Genomic DNA, 22,144 nt, shown 5'->3' with positions numbered 1-22,144 from the left:
AAAAAAAAAAAAAAAAAAAACATGTACTGAAAGGATGAATATATTGCATATTCTGTCAGCAATTAGTATTTAAGGAAGTGAGACACAGCTTACAATGTAACTCCATTTGTCTGTCTGACAAGGTTTTAGTTCAGCTTGTTTTAATAGATAGGCCCGCTGCCGTGGTGGAAAATAAAGTATATTTATTCAGGTACTTCACTGTAACTTTATACTTCCAATCCACTGAATTTCAGAATACATTTTTATTTGACAGCTAGTTGTCACATAAAAAGTGTAATATATAATGCCCTTCATTTTTTATAAATAAACTACACACTATTATAAGAAGTAGTTGAATGTGTCTAATTAACAGTTAACTGACTCCTGCACCTGTATGGCTCACTGCCACGTCAGCCGTGGTTAATGTTGTTAACTACACCTGCAGGTTTGCTGCTATGACACTATAATCGTCAAAGTCATTGACGTCAAAGTACCATTATCAGTAAGGTGGATAAATGGGGGTTGAATCCGATTCTCTGCTGGAGGTGTCGGAGAAGAACAATGCTGCTGAAGCTACAGAACATGACTGGCAATATTTCTCACCCTCTCCGTGCTTTTAATGTTATACACAAAAGCGCCTTGAGCAGTAGACTGTTCGCACCACTGAATGCTACAGGAGGTCCTTCCTCCTCCCGGTAGCCAACTCCTCTCTCCCTGCTGGACACTAGACACTGACAAGAATTACTATGAGGCACTATTATCATATACCTTTAGCTCAGTCCACTCCTGTTCTTTTTTGTTTATGTAAGCTGTTTATTCCACTGAATAATGGCCATCTTAAGCACCAAATATTCCCTTGGGATGAATAAAGTTCTATTTTATCTCATCTTAAATCTAAAGATGAGAATAGCTGAATACTTCCAACGCTGATGAGTCAGTTTGAACAAGACAGTAGAGATATAGGCTGGCTGAGAGTAAAAATGGATTATATTTATCATTCCCTTTCATTATCACAATGGTTAATTCACACACTGCCATTCATTCATTTAATTACTCTTTGGCAAAATGGGCACGACCCATCTCAGGTGCCCTCAGCGTTTCTTATTATAGCAGGTGGGGGTCTTGTGGATTCAGCTCATCTGTTGTATTTGCTCAGTAGCTCACAGAGACCTCTCGGCCCGACACAATCTCACCTCATTAACATTTTAGGTGACGAGTCTGTCATGGCCTTAATTAACAATTCATGAGCACAGCTTATAGCTATATTAACATTTTACAACCAATAAATCAGCTTTCCTAATCTGCTGTGTGTGTCTGCATTTACAGCCCCATGTGTTAGTGGATGTGTAAGAGACTCTGGAGGGAGACATTGTATGTGTGTGGGTGGGTGCGTTATTTGTGTACATCCACAAAAGTCGACTATAACACACCCCCTTTGTCTCCAAGTCTGTCTCCCCCGTCTGTCTGTGACCCTGACATTTGTTTGAACTTTTTCGTAATCTTATGTTGTGATCAGGGCACTTTAGTGAATCAGACCCTCAATGCTTTTTTTTACCTCAGCAAAACAAGAAAAATTGAACCTACAGCCTGATCCAGAGGAGGTCATTCACAGTGTTACGCCAATTAATAATCTAAAAAAAGATAAATCCAACAGCGCACCCACAGATGCATGTATCACACATAATAGAAAGGTCGACAAATTAGGGTGCTCTTTTTTGATGAGTCACCTGTGACAAAGTGACAGGATAGAAGTCGGTGTGTGTCTGTCAAGTCTTCTTCTCTGGGAAGCAAAATAAAGGCGAGGGAGACAAGAGGGGTAAATCTGAAATAATGGTGGAAGACAATCTCATAGAGTCGATTCTCTGAGGTATCATCATTTCTGCTTCCCTTACACCAAACGCACACTCAAAAACCCTCTGAGAGTGGGTGTAACAGCATGCGATGCGACCAGGAGTCCTGACTGCCTCATCATGCTATTAAAATGAGTGTTCATATAGTATATGTATCTAAAATGGGTCAGGAGTGTGATGCAAACTGTCTCTAGACTATTATTTAGGCCTGCAGCTTCAGATTAAGAACATTTTTTAATGCAATTCAGCTCAAAAATGCCTGTGAGGGAATAAAGTGATCGTGATCAAAACACCATGCCTCATGCTCTCTGTTTTACATTGTAAAGCTACAGGAGAGAAAAGTGATATTGAAGTAACAATTCCCCCCCCCCCCCCCCCCCCGGGCAGCCCCTTGACCCCACTTTGAAAAGCACCTGTGTAGGCAGTGTGTGCAGGCCTTGGCTCTCCCACTGAATCACCCAGTGAAAGTGCAGCAGTATCATGGTGTAATGCGCGTGGTGAATAGCATGTTTGCCAAATGAAAGCAATCTCTGCAGCCCTGTTTACTCTGCCTGGGTGACACAAAAAGCCAGTGCTGTTTGTTTTTTAAGATCAACAGTTATCTCAGGGTGAATTTCATATGATCCACATGATGTGAAGCAGTGTGTTCCAGGTCATACATGCACTGTATGTGTTGTAATGGCTCCACAGCACAGCACAAAACTGGTCCTTGAAAATCAAAACGTGCTTTGTGTTGCCTCAGTGGCAGCCTCGAGCGCCCCCACCAATGCACCAGCGCGTTTTTTTATAAGTTAACATAAACATCAAGGTCAGTGCTTTGGTGGGAGGACACTGAATTTAAAGGATAAACGCAGCCCTTGCGAGGCGTGGCCTTGCCAAATGCATGTCTCAAGGACAAATGCATTGTATTCAGCGAAGGATCTGCCCCAGGTTCAGTGTAGCCTATTCCAATTCCAATCAGTCCTCCAACTTCTGCAAAGTCGAAAAATAAGAAATTGATCCCAGAGAGGTGAACTGAGGAAACGTCCCCTGGATTTATGGCTGAGATTATTTTGTGTGTGTGTGTGTGTGTGTGCGTGTGTGTTTCTCACTGAATGCTATTGCCTGCAATTCCACCCCAGTCTTACTTACCATTGCATATTAATGTCTGGGCATGTATGTAGTTAGTTGCTACTTTAACTTGAACATAGGGATGAGGTGTGTGTTGTGTCATCATGACAAATAAATAGTAAAGAGTGAGGGCTCTCGTCTACCTGCAAAAAGACAACAGTGAAAACAGACTGTGATTCTCTGAGGTGGTCAAACAGAATTATCACCTGGTGACAATGAGCTGTAAATGTTAATGAGCATCGTAATAGTGACGAATAACATAGGGCAGACAGGAAGAGAAAATGGTTTATGGTGATTTACTCTGAGACCTAATGTGATGCCAATAAAAATGTACAGTAATAAAGAAGCAATGGCGATCTGTGCCCACCACAGATAATTGACATGAGCATAGCGTGGTAAGGTTTCAGGATTCAGGCGCTTATACTGTCTCATTAATGAAATGTCCTTTTCTCACTCCCAACACTTTTGGAAAGGAATTGCCATGACTACAAGAAAGAGTTTTCACTTTCTTTACTGCTGCTGTGCTGCCCTCTTCTGGAGACAAGAGAAACAACCAGAAACGGCCACAACTATGACTCACATGAAACCTTTTAACAACATTTCTTCTCCCCCGTCTGAATAGCCGGCAATGTTCAGGCTTGTTGAATGTATAATTTAAGTCAGAGCTGTGTGTAAATGTGTGAAAGTGAGAGGAAAGGAGCAAAAGAAAATCAATAAAATCGTTAACAATCTCTTTAAAGGATTGTGTGAGTGAAATAACATGATGATAGATAATGACATGTCAAATCACTTGCTCATGTTAATAAAACACTTAAAAATCCATCCCCTGCAGACACCACTCACTTACATAACCTATTCCAGCATCTCTCACTTGGTGGACCCAGTGCACAGCGGCTGGTGAAAGAGTGCAGTCTTATTTTAGGACGGGCTATCTCTGGTCTGACAGCAGTTCAGGAAAAAAGCTTGTTCGGTGGTAAAGGGTTCTTTTGGTTGAGGGAGGAGCTGTTACTTGTGTATATGTGTGTCTGTGTGTGTGTGTGTGTGTGTGTTTATGCACCTTTTCTTCTCATAAGGTTTCACAGCATCCCTCTGAATCATTATGCCATATCTAGTGCTCTGTATTCTCACTCTGCCTTTATTTAACTCACCATCTCCCTTGGTTTCTGGAGGAAAATTGCTTAAGGCCATCTGACAAAAACAATTTTCACAGCACTGCCATGTGCATGGAAATTCTGCTTGTGCTCACACTTTCACACAGTGCTAAAGCACTGACAATGAATTCCTGCCTGGAGTGCTGTGAATTGAAGCTCTTGTGTAACTAATGTGCTACTTTCTGTCTCCATGCACGTTGAGATATTGCTCAGCAAATTGCTCAGTTTGGCTTGAAAAATGGAATTTGCTCGGTGAGGGATTCAAGTTGTTGAAGAAAAGAACAGACATGTCATTTTCCCCTGTATCCTTCTTCACCAACTGGGCAGGCAGAGTGTAAATCACTGTTGTTATCCCTGGTCATGAATATCATCAGAACTGCACACACCTCTGACACTGGAGGGTGCATTCAAAAGACATTATCCTCTTATGTTCATCAGTGAGGTGTGAATTAATGGCTGCTGGCGAACAAAGACTTAATCAAGTTGCATCCCAAATCCTTCTTCATCTTCCTTGTCTCTTTCATTAATTAATGACTCCATGTTTTGGAAGACTTTAAAGAATAACTCAATTAAAGATTAACTTTACCACAAGCTAAAACATCTATATGCTTATAAACGTTTAAAGGCTTGGGGTGGGTGGGGGGGGGGGGGGGGGGGGGGGTTCCTTCCTTTCTTCATCTGAGTGTTTGGGAGGAGGGTGTGGGGCCTAAACGTCATTCCAAGGGCGCTGCAGTGAATGTGGACTTCCCCAAACTTGAGTTATTGGAGCTGGTTCAGTCACTGGGGCAATGTGACTTTGGTTTATGGGAACATCGCGCATGATAACAACAGAGCAGCCCTACTATTCTGTGTTGGGAATATTTATTTTAAAGCGTTTGTTAAGTATGAATCACAGGCATGGAGAGATGAACTGGCGGTGGACAGTTTTCACACTGTTTCTAAACTTTCAGTTCACTTACGGGTCTCCCTCCTCTTATGACTTGTTCCAAGGGTCCGCATACACTGGAGTGGTGCACAGACACAGAAACAGGTAAGTAACGGGCTTTTTTTTTTTTTTTTTTTTTTTTAAAGGAAAATACTTTTCTTGCGAACCAGTTAAACTTTTCTGTTTTTGTGTAAACCTCCTGAACCAGTGGCTCACGGGTGTTTCTTTAATCGCACTGTCCCTGGAGGTGAAGGCTGTGCGCTTTGGTTGCGCAGTTGCCAGTAAAAACGCGATGACTTCCAAACTTCTCATCGATCGGTGTAACCTCAGATCGGTGAAGATGTAGCCTCTTATGGTCATATGTAGCCGGCTAACTCTCACTGTGCCTGTATTATCAGCCTGTGTCTACATGTGGCTCGAACTTTGCCAGTGTGGCCATAGGTGATAAGATCCAGATAAACGCAGGAATGTCAGTGATTAGTACAATCTCTCATCTGCAACAGACCATTAGACCATTAGTTTCCTGATAAATAAAAAAAAAAAAAAAAGAAGACTAGCGAAGGGGGGGGGGGGGGGGGGGAACTGAAATAACGCAGCCTCCAGAGAAAGTTCAGTAACGCATATGGAACTAATTATGATACTGTTATTGCCAAATTACTAAAAAAAAAAAAAAAAAGTCCAGCTATGCACAGTGTTTCCCTAAAATATTTCTAGGTAAAGTACATCTTGGAGCTGTTGTTTATTTCTGCCTCCCTCCTCAGGAACTGGTGCGCCTATGTGGTGCACAAGAACGTGAGTTGCGCCGTGAAGGGGAGTGTGGAGAGCTTCCAGGAGCCCGTGGTGGCCCCCTGCCCAGCCTACCAGCCCGACTGCCAGCAGCAAGTGACGTGAGCATCCGGAGATTGGGGGGGGGGGGGGGGGGGGCAAAGGGAAAGGGTAGAGGGTGCATGTTTAGATGTATGAGACAGACTGGAGTTCTGATACAAAATGTTTCTTTGAAGGAGACCGGGGAGCAGAAATAATGTTCACAGTGACTGAAGAGACTTGACTGGCAGAACCAAAAATGCAGAGATTTCTGAAAAAAGACAAAATGGTTAAACAGGAGCTGAAACGTCATAAGGTTAACATTAGATTGTAAGGATGGGAAGTAGGTGGCAATAACTGGTTAGAGGTAGGGATGAAGTTAGGTTCAGCTTTAGGGAAGTGGAAACATGCTGACGGGGAAACACACTTTAGCTCACCCAGAAGCCACTCCCAAACCTTGGACTCTCATGGTAACCCTCAACTGCAGCTGAAAAAAGGCCAGACTAAGTCATGGTTATAGTTCGCTAAAACTACCTTCCAAGTTAAAGCGACAGTTACTTACTAATCCCAACCAACACACATAACTCTCCTTAACACAGTTGTGTGTCTTCTCTTGAGTGTATTTCATGTACTGTTCGCAGCATTAGCATGTTGAGCAGCAATACAAATGTTCGTTGTCCCAAAGAAGGTAAATACATTTCTGAGCCAAGTTCAGAATGCTCATCAATTGAATCAAGGTTGTCATATATTTATGAAAACACTGTTTGGAATCTATCAATGAGGTCTCCATACCTGCTCATACTGTTCAGGGTCCCTGGTTGGACTAACTGGAGCCCACCATCAATAGCTTGGACGAGAGTGTTGGTCAGGTCACCAGTATACCTCTTAGACTTGGGCCCAGAATTCATCAGGAGTAAAACATTTGTGGGGCTGTATCTTATTTGTATGTTGCTTCAGAAAAGAGTGGTCACGAATAAACGAAACGTTCATCATTATCGTTCACTGAGAATGTTTATTCAGATTTACGCCAGAGCTCTGTTTTGCCTTTTTGATCTACTACTTTTTTCAACTTGTACTTCAGAAAAATAGAGTTTCTTCGGCTCCATGAATCAAACATTATTTACACCTCCAGAACAGATTCCTCCCTACCTCTTTCAATCTGCATATTTGTGCCTCTAGTTCCATCTAGTATTCGAATATGTGTTATCACAGATGGTTCACAGCTGTTGATTTGTCATTAGCAGGTATATTGGCCCTTAATATAACATAACTTGATTCCCTGTTGTAGCTTTCATATTCATTCTGTGCTATCAGTTCATCCGGAAAGCACATCAAAAAGAATCTCATCCTAGTTGTATTTAGGAGCTGCACTCCACACCTCTGTACTGAATTAATGTCCCTGTAGACAAACCATTAGGAGTGGTGCAGAAGATTTATTATGACAATTCAAGATGCATTTCAAATGTGTAATCCAAATATTTACAAATACATTACAAAATGTGCTTCTTGTGTATATTTTAAGATAGTTTTGTATATGTCCGGTAGCATGGGTGTGTCTCACCACTACTATTTTCTTCCTTCCTTCTTAGTTTGAATATGATAATAAATCGTGTTCGAGTAACACACTGTTTGATTTAAGCCCACAAATCAAACAAATCATTATGTTCCTCAATAATTCATCACTGTAAATGGGAATGTCCACACCAGTAACTGGTAGAAAGAGCTGTCAGTAATTCTGTGGGAGATGTTGTGACGCAATTTATTGTATCTTACTTTGTGAATCATTATTAGTTGTGAAACAAAGCATGCTTTTTGTGGTTTAGCTTTGTGATCCACTCAGACAAACAAAAGCACAAGAGTTATTGTGATGTGGAAAAGATCCCTGGAAACTGTTAATTCTTAGGTCATAGGAGCACATTTCCAAGTTTCTGTGTAAAGCAAGGAACAGTCACCTCAGGTTTTTCCATTTCTAAGTTATGACACACAGTATTGGCTTCATATGATCTCATATTAGGATGAGATTTAACTACACATTGTTGATTACAGTCAGACTTTGAAGTTTTATTGTCCCACAGGTTTTCAGTTTCCTTTTTTTCTATTTGCCAGTCTAGAATAGTGGTATCAGTGTGACAGTTGAGAAATGTGCAAAGATAACTTTTCTGACAGCAACTTTCCAGATGTTCTGCATCACATGACCCCTGCTTTCAGGGAAATGATGTCATCTATTGTTTCTTTGGGAACTGTTTGCCTTGGCTAGAAAGTTTAATGTTCATGCACTGGGAACAGCAGTGAAGCTCAAAACCGTCCATGCCCAAAAATCAGACGTTTTGGTGATTGCAGGAGTCAACAGCTCCCACAAAAATATGCATTATTGGAACAGTTTCTTCTGTTTGGAGAGTAACTCTTGCATGGACAAACAATACATGTTTTCATAAAAACACAGGAATAACACTGATAACACTTTGAAAATGGTCTTAGTTTTGTCATGGACAAGCTCAATGTTCTGCATTTCATTTTCACATTTGCTTGAAATTTTGAAAGTTATTAATTACTCTGCTTTGTTTTACAGATATAAAACTCGGTTTCGAACCACATACAAGACTGCCTACAAGACAGTGACAGAGTTAGAGTGGAGATGCTGTCCTGGTTACCAAGGTCCAGACTGCAAAGATTTAAAACCACCCCCAGATCGACAAACAGTGCAGGGAACACAGCCTTACCTCCCACCAAATCCTGGACATACAACCAGACACATACAGAGTAAGACACTGTGTTGTGTTCTACCATCTGTGCTTTTGTCAATTTACAATGTATTGCCAAATTTTACCACTAGTACCACTAAACCACTAAATTCAGCCATTCTGCTCATAGAACACACAATTTGTATTAAAAAAAATACTTGATTTTAGGGCCAGAGCGAAGAGAGACGGGGCACCATGAGACAAGGCATGGCGGGACAGATAAGGTGCGTCTTCTGGAAGGTGAAGTTCAGCGCCTCTCTCAGACAGTCCAGGATCTCCAGTCTGCTTTGTCAGGGTTAACTACCAACCTCCGCACAGACCTGCAGGAAGACACAAAGAAGATGCTGGTGACACTTCTTAACAACATGCGTCCACCAGACAGTGCTACAACCGCAGGCACAGAGGAGAGCCCAGCAGTGCTAGATGGACATCAGACTAGCAGAGGTGGGATTGCAGGAGACAAGGCCATTGAAAAAATAGTGGCTCGGTTGGATGATATCAACATTGCACTGAAAAGTAAGGACGAAGCTTTGGAAGACCTAAGAGGAACCATGACGAGTCATGAGGGGCAGATACGCGTCCTGATGGATGCCTCTCAATCTCAGGCTCCAGCCATAACAGAGTTTGATGTTGTGCAAACGTACATTGATGGGAAATTTGAGAAACTGAAGAAAGAGCTGGACCAGAATGTGGAGGAACAGTTGGCCAAGCTACAAAGCTCATGCAATGATAAAATCCAGAACTTGCAGAAGACCTGTGAAGACAGCCGTGACCATGGTTTGGTCAGCCTGACCAAGCTGGTGGACACCAAGGAGGCTGACCTGAGAGAGGAGATCCGGGCATTACGTCTGGACATGGCTGCCGCAGATGGACCTATTCGAACTCAAAGGCAGACAGATCCATCCAAAGAGAAAGAGGATCATAGTGACCATAAAGACCTATGGCGTGAGATTGATCGTATTGCAGAGGCTCACCGCATCCTGAATGTCCGCATTGACAATGAGCTGGCCCACCTGTCTGCACCTCGGGAAGAGAATGATTTCGGCATACTGATTGAGGAGTTGGAGGCACGTATAAATATCACAGAACAAAATGCTGAGACTCACTGTTTTTACATTGAAGAGAAGTTGACCCGTACAATTGCAGAAGAGGTGGCAACACTTCGGCAGCTTCTGGAAGACCGTCTGAACAACATGGAGGACCAGTTTACAAACATGCTGGTGGAAATGAGCAATAATTCATTCCCAGGGATGTTTGGTGATTCCATGGATGCCATCCAGGCAGAAGTCAACAACAACAAGTTCCTCCTCCAAGGTTTGGATGATAAGGTCAATGCTGTTGGAGAGTTGTGCTCTGCAGGCTGTTCAGGCCCAGGAATTACTGCAGGTGCAGTAAGTTCATCAACCGTACCCAGTGGCCTAGAAAATATTTTGAAGGACCTGAGCCGGTACAGAAATGACTTGGACATTCTTCACACAGATGTTTCTGCCAACACAGACAAGCTCAAGCGACTGGAGGACCTCGTTGAAAGACAGTCAGTTGGAAATGAGAGACATATCAAGACAATGGATGACTTCCAGAAAGGATTAATTAATCTCCAAGATAATGTGCTTGGTCTGGCTGGTGCTGTTACAGGGTTAAGTGACTCCTTGAGCAAATACAACCAGGATATGCACAGAATAAACTCAACATGCTGCCATGCAGAGAGTGGCACTGGGAGTTCAGCATGGGACCGCCGGGCATCAGTCATTGCAGTACCCAGTAGTGAGGCCGAGGACACAAGGCGTCAGGTGGAGGAGCTGAAGAACGGTCTTGATACGCTCAGTAAACAGGTGTCCACTGAACTGAGACAGTGTAAACAGAACACACAGGGTGTTTCTGATGGTATTTCTGCTGTGGATGGACGAGTGACCAGACTTGAAAAAGTGTGTGGAAGGTTAGATGGGGTTTCTGCTAACATCAAAGAGCTGAAAGATGGGCTGGAGAGACATGTCGGCGGTCTGCGGGACTGTGTCTACAGGATGAATATAACCTGTGGAAATCATGGCGCAGAGATCATCGCAATGCAGAATTCCTTGCAGAAGTTTCAGGCACAGCTGTCTGCGATGGCCAAACATGTTTTAAAAGACGTTGCTGCCAAAGAGCCAGGTGAGTTGGTTGTTTGGTGATACTTTAATAGCATCCTTGGCTGTCTGTAGTAGTGTCTTGAAAAGGAAATTATCACATGATTGCCTTGGCTTTCATGGAGATAAACCAAGTCAACGTGAGGTCATATTTATCAATATTTCCATTTGATGCATAGAAGCCTGACCTTGGAGCCCATATTAAGAAGCTTTGTCCCTATAGAACTTAAGCCAGTGGAATTGATTATTATTTGTTTCTAGAATATGCACACCCTTGATATTTGGTGTCTAGACTCACTCCCTGAAAGGAAGTAGCAAGCTCAACACAATGGGGAATGGGGAGTGACAATGGTTAAATTACCTCTGGGGAAACCTAGAATAAAGGCTGAGGCATTGTGCATTGTATCTGGACATTTAGGAAAGCTTTTTAGAACAGCCATGCTCAAAAGCAGGCTGAAAAGCTTGCTGTCATAGAGGGGCAAGATTAAATAATCATTCAAATGGGGATAACAGTGCACACTTTTGGGCAGGCCTTCCTGGAAGTCATTTATAGAATTGGACTTATTTGTTCATACAAACAATGAATGACAGAAGTAGCTGTGTAAAGAATGAAAAAAGAGTGCTTGAAAGATAAATTTGAACTTCTCTGCCTTCTTTCTCACCTCTGCACACCTGGCCAGCTGCTGCATAATATTGTTGGGTCTCCCCTCCATTAGGAGTGGGGATGAAGTTACACTGTATCAAGACAGTTATTAGATATAGATTATGGCACAATTTTGCTGCTTATAAGTCCATTGGTTATATCATCTTCAACAGATTTACACATTATCACGGCCAAGAACTGAAATACACTCAAAAGAAGTTGGATAAAGACACACTAACTAAATACACAATCTTTTTTCAGCTTCCTCCCTAACTTTCAACTTATCAAGTGTGATTAACATCTGTGTAAACACAAACTGTTCCTGAAGATAATCCTCCCATATCATGCATTCTGCTTGCCTGGTTTGCATGGAGGCTTGGAAGGAAGGATCAGATCCCATGGCCACAGGGTATTTCCCAGAGTGGGAGGACACAAGTTCACTGGGCCTCCTGTGCTTGCCTTGAGTATGTCATTCAATATGTCCCGGCACCAAGAGGCAGAGGCCCACATTGGAAACTTCCTGTGACTTAGATTCATGTTGTCCTAAGAATTCCCCAGTTTTAATTTAAGGAATGTGACAGGTAAAGAGAAGCTTACATTTTTACATGCCAAGCTAAGTTTATATTCCAGTTTCAGCCCCACCTAACTATAATTTACTTGCACTGTTTCGTGCCTCATTACTCCCTTATGTAAATGTCAGATCCCTAACCCCAACCCTTATAGATTGTTCCATCTTGCCCACTCCCTTTATGACCATGTTGATTTGTGAGGTCTTCTTTCTTGCACCATGACATAGCTTTTTTACTCATACCACAGAACCTCGACCTCAGTTCTCAGTCTCTCAGCACACACATACAGTACACACACACACACACAAAGTCTTATACACAATACACCTCCCTCCCTCCTCCTTTCCTCCTTACACATGCACACATACCAACCTCCAGAGATTCCCGTTGGGTGACCTCAGCCTTACGTGCTGAGTCTGGTCCTCATTAAGGGCCCTGACTCACTGCTGGAGCCAGTCTTGATGGAGAGGGAAGAAGCAGGGCTCCACACCCAGGACCAGATGCTTCGACTACCCTCAGCTGTGATGTCATGACTTGGGCCCCATCGCTGGTGCCTCCCTTTCTTTAACCATCGTCCAAAACAGTTGTGTGATAGGGACCTGAGGAGAAATGGAAGGTGGATGGGTTAATGGTCGTGGTGTAGAGAGATGGAGTGCGTGAAGGCATTCTGTATTCCATTTCACTCTTGGCCAAATATGGCCTGTTATTTCCAAACTGTGATATTTGATTTCATTACCGTACATGGAACATTATACTGCACTTCTGCCCAGCATTAAATCAGAAAGAACTGTGCGTACTGCAGCAGGACTGTTTGTCAGGGACCTGGCTTCATGAGTATTGTTTATATAATACTAGCATCTAACTTTTAATTCTATGAGTGAGTATATTTAAAAGACAAGTTTGACATTTTGGAAAGTATGCTTATTTGCTTTCTTGCCAAGTGTTAGGTGAGAAGCTTGATGCTCACATGTTTGTAAGCCAAGCATGAAGCTCCCATTAGCAGCTGGCTAACTTACCTTAGAATAAAGAGTGGAAATGGGGGGGGGCGGGGGGCTTTACTTGTTTAATCTGTACATAAAGTTTTGGGATGGACTATCTGTTGTCAGGCAGCCAGTCTGTCACATCACCTTTTGTAAAACAATTTGTCATTTTTACACCTCAGTTTTTGTACTGATTCAACAAACAAGGTATAACATGTGAATTAGGGGCACTGGTAGTCAGAATATGTTATCTTTGGACAGACTCAGACTAGCTATTTTGGTTTATTTCCATCTGTAGTACTTAGCTGTTAGTTGTTAGTATGTTAGCAGATAACTGTAGGTAACTTCATATTTACAGTACAGACATGAGAGTGGTAGTGGAAATACACCTATTTGTTTTCTTGATGAGAGTTAGATGATAAGATTGATACCAAACTCATATCTGAATAGTAGATAGAAAGCTGCCGCCTGTGGCTGATTGGAAGGAGGAGAAATGTAACAAAATCCACCTCTAAATCTCACAAATTAACTTCTTGGCGTCACAGCTGCTTGTCTAGCAAATGGTCCTGATCAAGACATGCGTTGGCACATAAACTGCAGTAATGTGAAACCAGTTTTTGTACAGATTTGTATGGCTTTAACAAAAAATACAATGTGTTAATGAGTGAGTTTTATTAGTGAAGTGCTGGTAGGTGGATTTTGTTATTTTGTACAGAGCCAGGATAACTGTTTTCAGGGTTTGTGCTAAGCAGCCAGCTGCTGGCAACAGCTTCCTATTTACCATTAAGAAATGAGAGCGTTATTAATCTTCTCATGCAACTTTTGACAAGAAAGCAAATATGCACATTTAACAGAATCTCAAACTTTAACATTAATGGCAAATATCATCATATTCCCTCACTTTGTGGCTGTAGTCTGTATCTTAAATCTCATGAGAGGGAGTTGAGCTGTGTGGCCAAGGATTTAATGTTTTCCTCAAGCTTGGGAAAGAGAAATAGTCTAAATAGAGATAAAAAAAAAAAAGAAATCCCAGTTCTCTGGGTGTGGTGGTGGTTGGGAGCCTACTGAAATGTTTCCTCTCCGCTCATATTCTCATATTCTCCACACAGTCATATGAAGACCCCGAGGACGCTGGGAACAGATGAGTTGTTGTAATAGCATAACTGAAAGATTAACTGGAATAGCTTTGCCCTTACTCAATGTGACTGCTGAATGGAATTGTGTGACTTCAGTTGCAAAATGTTGGCATTGATTCACCCTCAGCAGCTGCAGCAGCAGGGGTTTACTACAACTACACCACAACTTGTGTGTTTGTCTCCTGCTGTTGTCTTCCCAATAGGGAGTTGGAGTTAGGCAGATGCTGAAGGCAAAGCAGACTTTTAAATCTTGCGTCATTTAAAAGTCAAACACTCGTGCATTATGTTATTTTGAAATAACACAGGAGTTTTTAATATCTAAATTGCTTAATAGAGGTTATTAGGAAATGTAGAAATATGGAAAGTGCCTCTGTTCTGAAAGAGCTTGAGCATGCTGTTCCTCCTTCAGTCAGTGACTAATCAGCCTTCTTGTGCTGAATTTTCTCATTCGATTCTCAAGTTGTTTTTTTTCCTACTCCTTTTTTTTTTTTTTTGGAGGCGATCCCAGTCCAGCTCAAATCACTTCCCTGTCGTTCCCTTCTCTCTCTCCCTTATCTCCGAGTTGCTCTCCCTCATCACTCTCTCCTTCCGTCCACTTTTTTTCTTCCGATTTCTCCTTCCGAGAATGCCAGAGGGCTTCTCTTTCTCCTCGTCCTCCACCCTGTCCTGTAAGTATGGATTGACAGAAAATAACAAAAAAAAAGAAAAAAAAAGAAAACAGTTTTATTAAAGCAAGGATAAAATGAGTGCTTTGATTTCATGGATCAATGCTTTGCAATTGATCATTCTGACTTCATATTGGTGAGGCAGGCAGTAAGATTAACTGTCTTCTGTGATGAGGGAACACAAGAAAAACAAGACATCAAAGGTCTTTTTGAAGTCGAAGCATGTCTGTTGGCAAAGAATGGAAAATTGTATTCGACACTGTTACACAGACACACACAGACACACACACACACACTGTATGTATTTAGTTAGCACCAGAATTTCGAGGGGGCGCTTTGATTGCAACAGCTTCCCCAGAGACATTTCTAAAGCCGTGAGGTGAGGTGTTTCCATCTCTGACCCGGGAGTCCATCTGAAAGTCTTCAGGGGGGACTGGAGCCAGATACACAATGGGAGTCCCTGAGTTCTGCCATGTGGTGCACAATTTTATCCTCCCATCATTAATATCACTGGAGGAAGGGGGGGGTGGGGTGTTAGGGAGTGGTGGGGGGTGAAATTGTGTCCATGACATAGTGGGAAGGAGGAAAAAGAAAAATGTATGTCAGACCGTCAGTGATGCATTATTGTATGTGTATGTAACCACCACACCCTGCTCTGTGCCCCTTGACACCGTTTTCCATCGCGTGATCGGCTTGTCTGCTGCAATGTTCCTTCATGCTTTCAGGCACGTTTGAACACTAATGCACTGTCACCCAAATCTGTGGAAGCACCAGTGACTAAAGCATCCCTCCCCCTTCAGTGTCTCAATCTGCATGTAAACAATAACATCTGGTTTTGGTGATTCTCTCGGTTGCACCAGCAGTCTTGTGTATGTGTGTGCCTGTCAGTGTGTTTTTTCGACTTTGCGGTTGCCCCCTTAGTGAGACACTGGCTGAGAGCTCATGGGAAATATGCACTCAGGCAACTGGCGTCCTGAAGGAGGCATAGGGAGGAAATGAAGAAGAGATTTCTGATTATCTCAGTACAAGATGATTGCTGGGTTTAATTTGTTTTTGATTATACATGTGGTTTCTGAGTAGCTCGTGGTATCGCTTGCAGTTAGAAGGGAGAATTTGTTGATGATGTCTTATTTGATAAGAGCAGAGTGCCTGATTACTTTCATAAACCAGAGTAAGAAGCAGACTCTGAGGTAATAGGATTACTTTCAGGTAAGCTACTTTTGGATTGATCACTTCGCCTCAGCACAAGACTGAACGCACAGTTCCACTCATTATAATGCTGTTGGCTATGGCAACACTTACACTAATTACAAATGATTATTTTCAAGATGCAACAAAATCCTTTACAGGTACACAGCGGAATTAGTGAGAAAGTTTATTCTTGACCTTGGAAATTGTAATTGGTTGACAAAATGAACTGCCAGTTGTTTTCCAAAGCTAAATTCAGAAGTCCTCATTAACAGGGTCTGTCTGCGGATAAAGGCAATGAGATGTGGTTGAAAGGTCTAGAAAATCTAGTACAGTTAAGATAATGCAGTACCAACTCATAAAACACCTAAGTTTACATTCAGTGTTTCACACTAAAATGTGTGTAATGCTAACAAAGGTGCATTACCTTCCTCAATAAAAACTGCAAAGCCAATTTTTGATTTCTAATAAGGTGCATTGATCACAACAATGTTTGCTAGCTAGCAGCATTCGTCCTCCTTGCCTTTTGCTAGCATATTGCTACATTGCTTTGTGCATTTCAGCCACCAGCTGCTAGCACAACGCCATCAGCAGCAGATGTGTTCTGCTCATACGGGTTCATGTGCTTCGTCTTGTGTGTGTTAGTGCATGAGACAAACAGAAGAGATGCTCGTTCATCAGCAGCACACCTCAGATGTGCTTTGTTTTTGATGCAACAACTGACAGTGTTAGCATGCTAACATGCAAAACTGAAATGGTGAACATGGCACACGTTACTCTTCAGTATCTTGACATTTTTTCATCGCGAGCATGCTGATGGTAGCATTTAGCTCAAACCACTGCACTGCCTAGAGCTGTTAGCAGATCTGTCCTCTTAGCCTTGTTGTAAGAGCCCTGTGCTAGACCAGGTCCCAGCTGATTGCCTTTGAGCGCTACTTATACCTTCATATCTACATCATGTACTGCTGCATCGCTGTTTGCCATCCCAGCCTCGTTATGTATCGAAACTTTTGGTATTGATGGCTTTGCTGAGGTTTAATATTTGTGCGTGTTTACAACGATCTCTAAATTCTGTATCATAGTTAACATGCTTATTCTCCCTTCAGAGTCTTTCTTGTACTTTGTTTTGCTTGAGAGCTTCCCCAAAGAGCAAAGCCTTTTCCGCCATAATCATTTGCAATAAGTGGTCATTTCCTTGATCTAAGTGTCTCTGGATGAATGACATTACTGTAATCCTGTTACATAGGCTCCATTTATGCCCAACCTCACCCACAAGGTTGAAGCAGCACCACAGATACAGTAGTATGTGCCCAAAGCACCAAAGAAGCCATTTAATGTACAAACCCTTTACTGAATTTGAAATACAGCGTGACACAAATCTGTCTGACACCTGGTTGTGAGAGGGGGCTGACACAAAGCAGGTAGTGTAATTACTTTTTGTTATTTGTCCCCAGGACACTCTCACAGCGCCTCTGCATTCACCTCAGAGGCCCATGTGATGTCTGTGCCCTCAGGGGGTCTGGCAAGCAGCCAACTGGTTTCCCTTCAGATGGTTCTTGTTGCCTAAAACTCAAATCGACCGCCTGGTTTGCTTTTATGAGGGGTAATAATAATGGTACCGGTTGAAAAAAAAAGAAAAAGCTCTGAGGTGCAGAGCAGGCCAGGTCTAATTTGGCTTCAGAATATAGGTTGTTTAAGAGATTTCACAAGCAAAGGGAGGGATGTAGCCTGAATGTGAGAGAGGAAGTGGGATTTGTAAACAAAAAGTATATTGGAGGCTTGTGTGATTGCAGTTACAGCATTTTCCATAACTTTCAATCTGATTATAAGAAGAGACCTGAGACTTTTCAGGCTTGATGGTAAAGCCTATCATAGGGTTGGGAAGTGAACTGTAAACTGATATATTTACAATCTTGCCACTATTTCTTTTGCTTTTGCTTTCCAAGGAATGACCTTAAGACCAGAGAGGCCTGCATCTTTGCCAGATACCACTCAGACCAGAACAAGAATTAAACAAATCCATATCCCTCTAATCATCCCACCGCCGCCGTCCAGTCCCAGGCAGCCTTACAATCCAAGCCAACCAGTGCAGCCCAACACACACACCAACAAGATCAGTCCACCAAGCCAGCCGTCCAGCCCCCGGCAACCAGGCCAACCCACTCTGCCCCTGATTCCCATAAGGCCGGTGGTGGAGACGGGTGAGGCAGGACCTCCAGGGTACATCCGCAAGGTGACTGTGCGGAGAGGCTCTGAGCACTCGTCTAGCACGCCTGTCAAAGGGTTTGCTGGAGCACCAGGTGAGTGCCACTAATGTTGATGATGACCTTTGGTTTTCTAAACTATATTCACTTTGCTGTACTTTGGATGTTTTTCATAGGTGATAAAAAATCTCTTACTTTCTATCTGTGTGAACAACAAAAATCTGTGTTCAGTCTCATTTTAGTTTCACCATGTGGATTTATAGCACAAAACTGGATTTGGCATCGCTTTAAATTATAGCCTGCAAATTACAGAGGCGTACACCAGCGAAATACTGAAATACAGCTGTTGTGATTTTCAGAGGGATCCTACATTGTGTCCCAAAACTGTATTACTTCGCCCCAGCAATTTAACCTTTAAAAACGTAAAAATAACTATTTTATCGTAAAAGCTACAGAGGTACACCCTTCTTCCCATGCTTACCCTAATGATTTGTTCCCCAGAACATTGATAACATTAATAAGACACATTACATAAAACATACATCATCTTTAAAAACAATATAATTTCCCAAAAGCCATTTTTTGTTGCTACAGTATATAATAAGTTTAAATAAAGGACATCATAACTAATTTAATTGCAGTATTGATACTGTTACTCCATGATCCCCATATAGGTATAGGTGTTTATTGATACCTCATACGCACTAAATAACTACTCTGTAATTTGCAGGCTGTAATCTCAAGCATTAGCCCAGATTCTGACGCACAGACTCTACTTATAACGTGCAGGAATGAAGTCTGTCATCACTGCGATGACAAGAAGGATTTTGATGACACTCATATGACAACATGCCTAGCACTGTGCTGGCTAGGCAGAGCCAACATTACCACATGTGTGACTGAATATATGTACGTTCTTATTTTCAACAGTGCTATCAATTCATAATCACGTCTAAACTAGCCAAGAATGACAAAATTTGGAACTGAGTCTGGGTCTGTTTTCCTCTTGTTACCAATTTTCACATAAGGAACCCATAGCAAGAGTTTAATTATCTGTGTGCTTTGTTTTTTTTTCTCACCCACACATTAGAATTCTATACCAAAGGGGTTTTTAAAAGGGGCCAAATCCAATTGGACGGAAGAGACAGCAGATAGTCGCAGATTTAGCCAGCTCTGGATTGAACTAATTGGACTGCTTTTGGGATGATTAGGGAAAACAACAAGCAACAAAGGCTTTGTTTTAGCTCTCACATGGGCATGTTTTGGCAGCAGAGTATTAGAGACAGGAGTTGCACTGTTATTGTTCACTGATGGTGTGGAAGAAGAAGCCATGTATATTCCTACTAGTTCAAGTATATTAGGTGTATTTTCAAAATTCATAAAAATCAGGCTCTCAGGCTTTGATATAGAGTCATGAAAGTTGTTTCAAGTTTTCGTTTTTCCTTCATCACACAAGTGGAGGTTTTTACATCATCTTTTCCTTTCATTTGTATCTCTGATGGTTTATCTGGAAGTCAAACAGCACACTTACCTGCAGCTTTGAATCCATGTCGAGGCTCTGGGGGAAAACAGTAAACACCTGAATCTGCTTTCAAAACCAAAATCAACCCGACTCAAAGTGCACTTGTAAAATTATGCAGTCTAGATGTTAACCTGTTTGTCTCAATTTATATCTTCTCTGGGAAACGATCCCACAGTTGCCATAATGTTCAGATGGAAAACCAAACAACTGCCTCTGGCAAGAGTATTCACTAACCCGTCTCCTCAGATGATAATAAAACATGATGTCTTTCTCATCTGGTTCTTTTGCAGGCTATCCCCCTCTGCAGCCTGTGTCTTTCAAGCCTCAATCATCCAACCACCAAGGTATTGTAGCAGTTCATTATCAAGTTAAATTGCATGCATCTGAGGACTTTGCCATTCTACCACATTAGTGTAAAAAACTGGAAAAGCTGTGAATAATTTGTAGCCTTAGAGTGCGAGGGAGTGGGAACTGGATGTGTTTAGTTGAAGGAGGTGTGGGCGGACTGTGGAAGGATTTTAGCTTGTCTGCAGGCAAGTACCAGAAAGTTTTTGCATTTGGGGATAATGATTAAAGAAATCTTATTGAAATAGATAATGGCTATATTGGCTGAAACAAAGATCTGTTTTTTTCCCCATTAGCCACTGACTGACTCAAAAGAAAAGCACACAAACACTGAGCATAATAGATTCTCTGTATTCATTTTCAAACACACAACTAGAGGCTCATGTGACTGAAACAGCTATAAAAATAAAGGTGTCACCCCTTTGCACAAAGTCTTGACAGTAGGAATACGTAATGACTTAACACCTTCTTCATTTGTACCTTGTAGTTCCCATAGCAGCAAAGGTGCCATGGAACCCGCTACATCGAGCTCCAGCTGAATCACCAGGTAAAACTTGGCTTCAACTGTGTAACTGTAAAGAAAAAAGTATATAAGTCGTTAGCTCCAGTGTGACGACTTATGGAGAGGTTTATGTAATGGGTTATATTCAGTGAAATGAAGTGACAATTACGCAGTTATTCATCTTTGAAGTGAGACACTGACTCACATGTTTTTGGGTCCAGTTTCAGTGGACAACAGCGCCTTCGCAGATCCCTTCTCCTTCTCCGCTGGCCTCACACAGCAGCCCTTCTCTGGAGACTTTGGCATCATTCGCTTTAACAGGATTCTAGTCAATGACGGTGGACACTACAATTCCCACACAGGTACAGCGCACACACACACACAAAATATATTATGATGTATTTAATGAAATGCATAACCTGACGTTCCAGATACGGCAGTGGTTTTCAGACTTATTCACATCAAGATCCCCTAACACACAAATTAGACCACAGACCCCCATTTGATAAGGTTTTTGCTTTTACATGTTTAATCACATAAAGTGTTTAAACCCCATGACCAAATCAGTCATACAATCTGTCAATATGTTACATATGGATGGAATTATTGTGAAAATAAATTATTCCCTGTGCTGGAGACACCCAGGATTCTACATCAGACTCATCTTCCCCTTTCTTATGTCTACAGGAATCTTTACTGTACCACAGGATGGCCGATACCTGATTTCAGGCCTGCTAACTGCAAAGCAGGGTGATCGTGTAGAAGCTGTCTTGTCAGTGTCCAACCGCAGCGTGCAGAAGCTGCAGAGCTCAGCGGGACCCGTAGCCGGTCAGCCCTGGGGCTCAGCCAGTAGTAACTGTGGCTGCGGCGGCTCGGTGTCCTTCAGTCTGATCCTGCCCCTGAGGAAAGGAGACCGTGTGGGTCTGGTGAGGACCGGAGGCCAGCTGGCCACCACAGAGGCCAGGGAGATCCTTTCCACCTACAGCGCCATCTTCCTGTATGCACCACAGGCCAAGCGATAGCTGGAGCTCACATGGACACTGAGAGCAAGGACTAGTTTGTTCCCAGAAAGCTGGAAACGTTGAAGAAACCCTTTCACTGATTTGCTGTGATGCAGCTATTTCATCACGCAGCGCCACTGTGTGAAGATCCTCAATTAAAAATTCAAATAAGACGTCATCACTTTGCAGTTTGTAAGCCAAGATTCATGAACACAAGAAGTAGGATTTGTTCCTAATATATTTGATTATCACGTTGCCTCTTTGTACCTATTGTGAATGTCTGGTGTAAAAGTGTTTATAAATTAACATTAAAATTCATAAAATGAAATGTTTATTATAACAAAACCACCTCAGAGACTCAGTATACAGTATGGTCAACATATCAGTGGAATATAATATTGCTGGTTTGGCCATTAACCATTATAAATCACCTTTAAGCATGAGCTCTGTTCATCTTACTGTGTAACCTACGCTGTAGAAGAAGAGGATGACAAATGATTAACAAACATACATGAAGAGATTGATGTGGAAAAGCATGAGATTTAGAAACACAAGCTTTTATTAATGTTACAAACTTGGCCAGCCTCGGAGGCAGCACTGAGAGAGACAAGGTTAGAAGGCAAAAACCCCATTTGGGTGATGACGTAAAGTGGGTGTGGATGAAAAATAAATTTTCCCCTTTCCTTACTCCTGAGATTTAGGAAGT

The 22,144-nt window shown here is 42.2% G+C and overlaps 1 protein-coding gene across 1 annotated transcript; it reads left to right on the top strand.

Moving 5' to 3' along the window:
* Positions 1-4,805: 4,805 nt before the first annotated feature.
* Positions 4,806-21,611, top strand: emilin2a (elastin microfibril interfacer 2a). The gene is made up of 9 exons (XM_071491468.1): positions 4,806-5,120; positions 5,777-5,902; positions 8,389-8,579; positions 8,729-10,708; positions 17,811-18,164; positions 19,881-19,934; positions 20,423-20,482; positions 20,659-20,799; positions 21,125-21,611. Exons 1-9 carry the CDS (start codon positions 4,894-4,896, stop codon positions 21,457-21,459), a joined length of 3,468 nt encoding a protein of 1,155 aa, XP_071347569.1. The 5' UTR covers positions 4,806-4,893; the 3' UTR covers positions 21,460-21,611.
* The last annotated feature ends 533 nt before the right edge of the window (positions 21,612-22,144 follow it).

This window comes from Trachinotus anak, unplaced genomic scaffold (genome assembly GCF_046630095.1).
Source record: "Trachinotus anak isolate AG129_WGS33_773 ecotype Australia unplaced genomic scaffold, CSIRO_AGI_Tana_v1 ptg000012l, whole genome shotgun sequence".
In the NCBI taxonomy this organism is placed as follows: Eukaryota; Metazoa; Chordata; class Actinopteri; order Carangiformes; family Carangidae; genus Trachinotus; species Trachinotus anak.
The sequence above is the reverse complement of the archived record's forward strand: the minus strand, read 5'-3'. Positions and strand labels throughout refer to the sequence as shown.

What these genes read in the sequence shown, in the direction of transcription:
- emilin2a (XM_071491468.1), top strand. Translation starts at nt 4,894, where the DNA reads ATGGGAACATCGCGCATGATAACAACAGAGCAGCCCTACTATTCTGTG. An exon ending in GACTGCCAGCAGCAAGTGAC is followed by an intron (nt 5,903 to 8,388) that starts GTGAGCATCCGG and finishes TTTGTTTTACAG; the next exon opens with ATATAAAACTCGGTTTCGAA. An exon ending in AGGGTTTGCTGGAGCACCAG is followed by an intron (nt 18,165 to 19,880) that starts GTGAGTGCCACT and finishes GTTCTTTTGCAG; the next exon opens with GCTATCCCCCTCTGCAGCCT.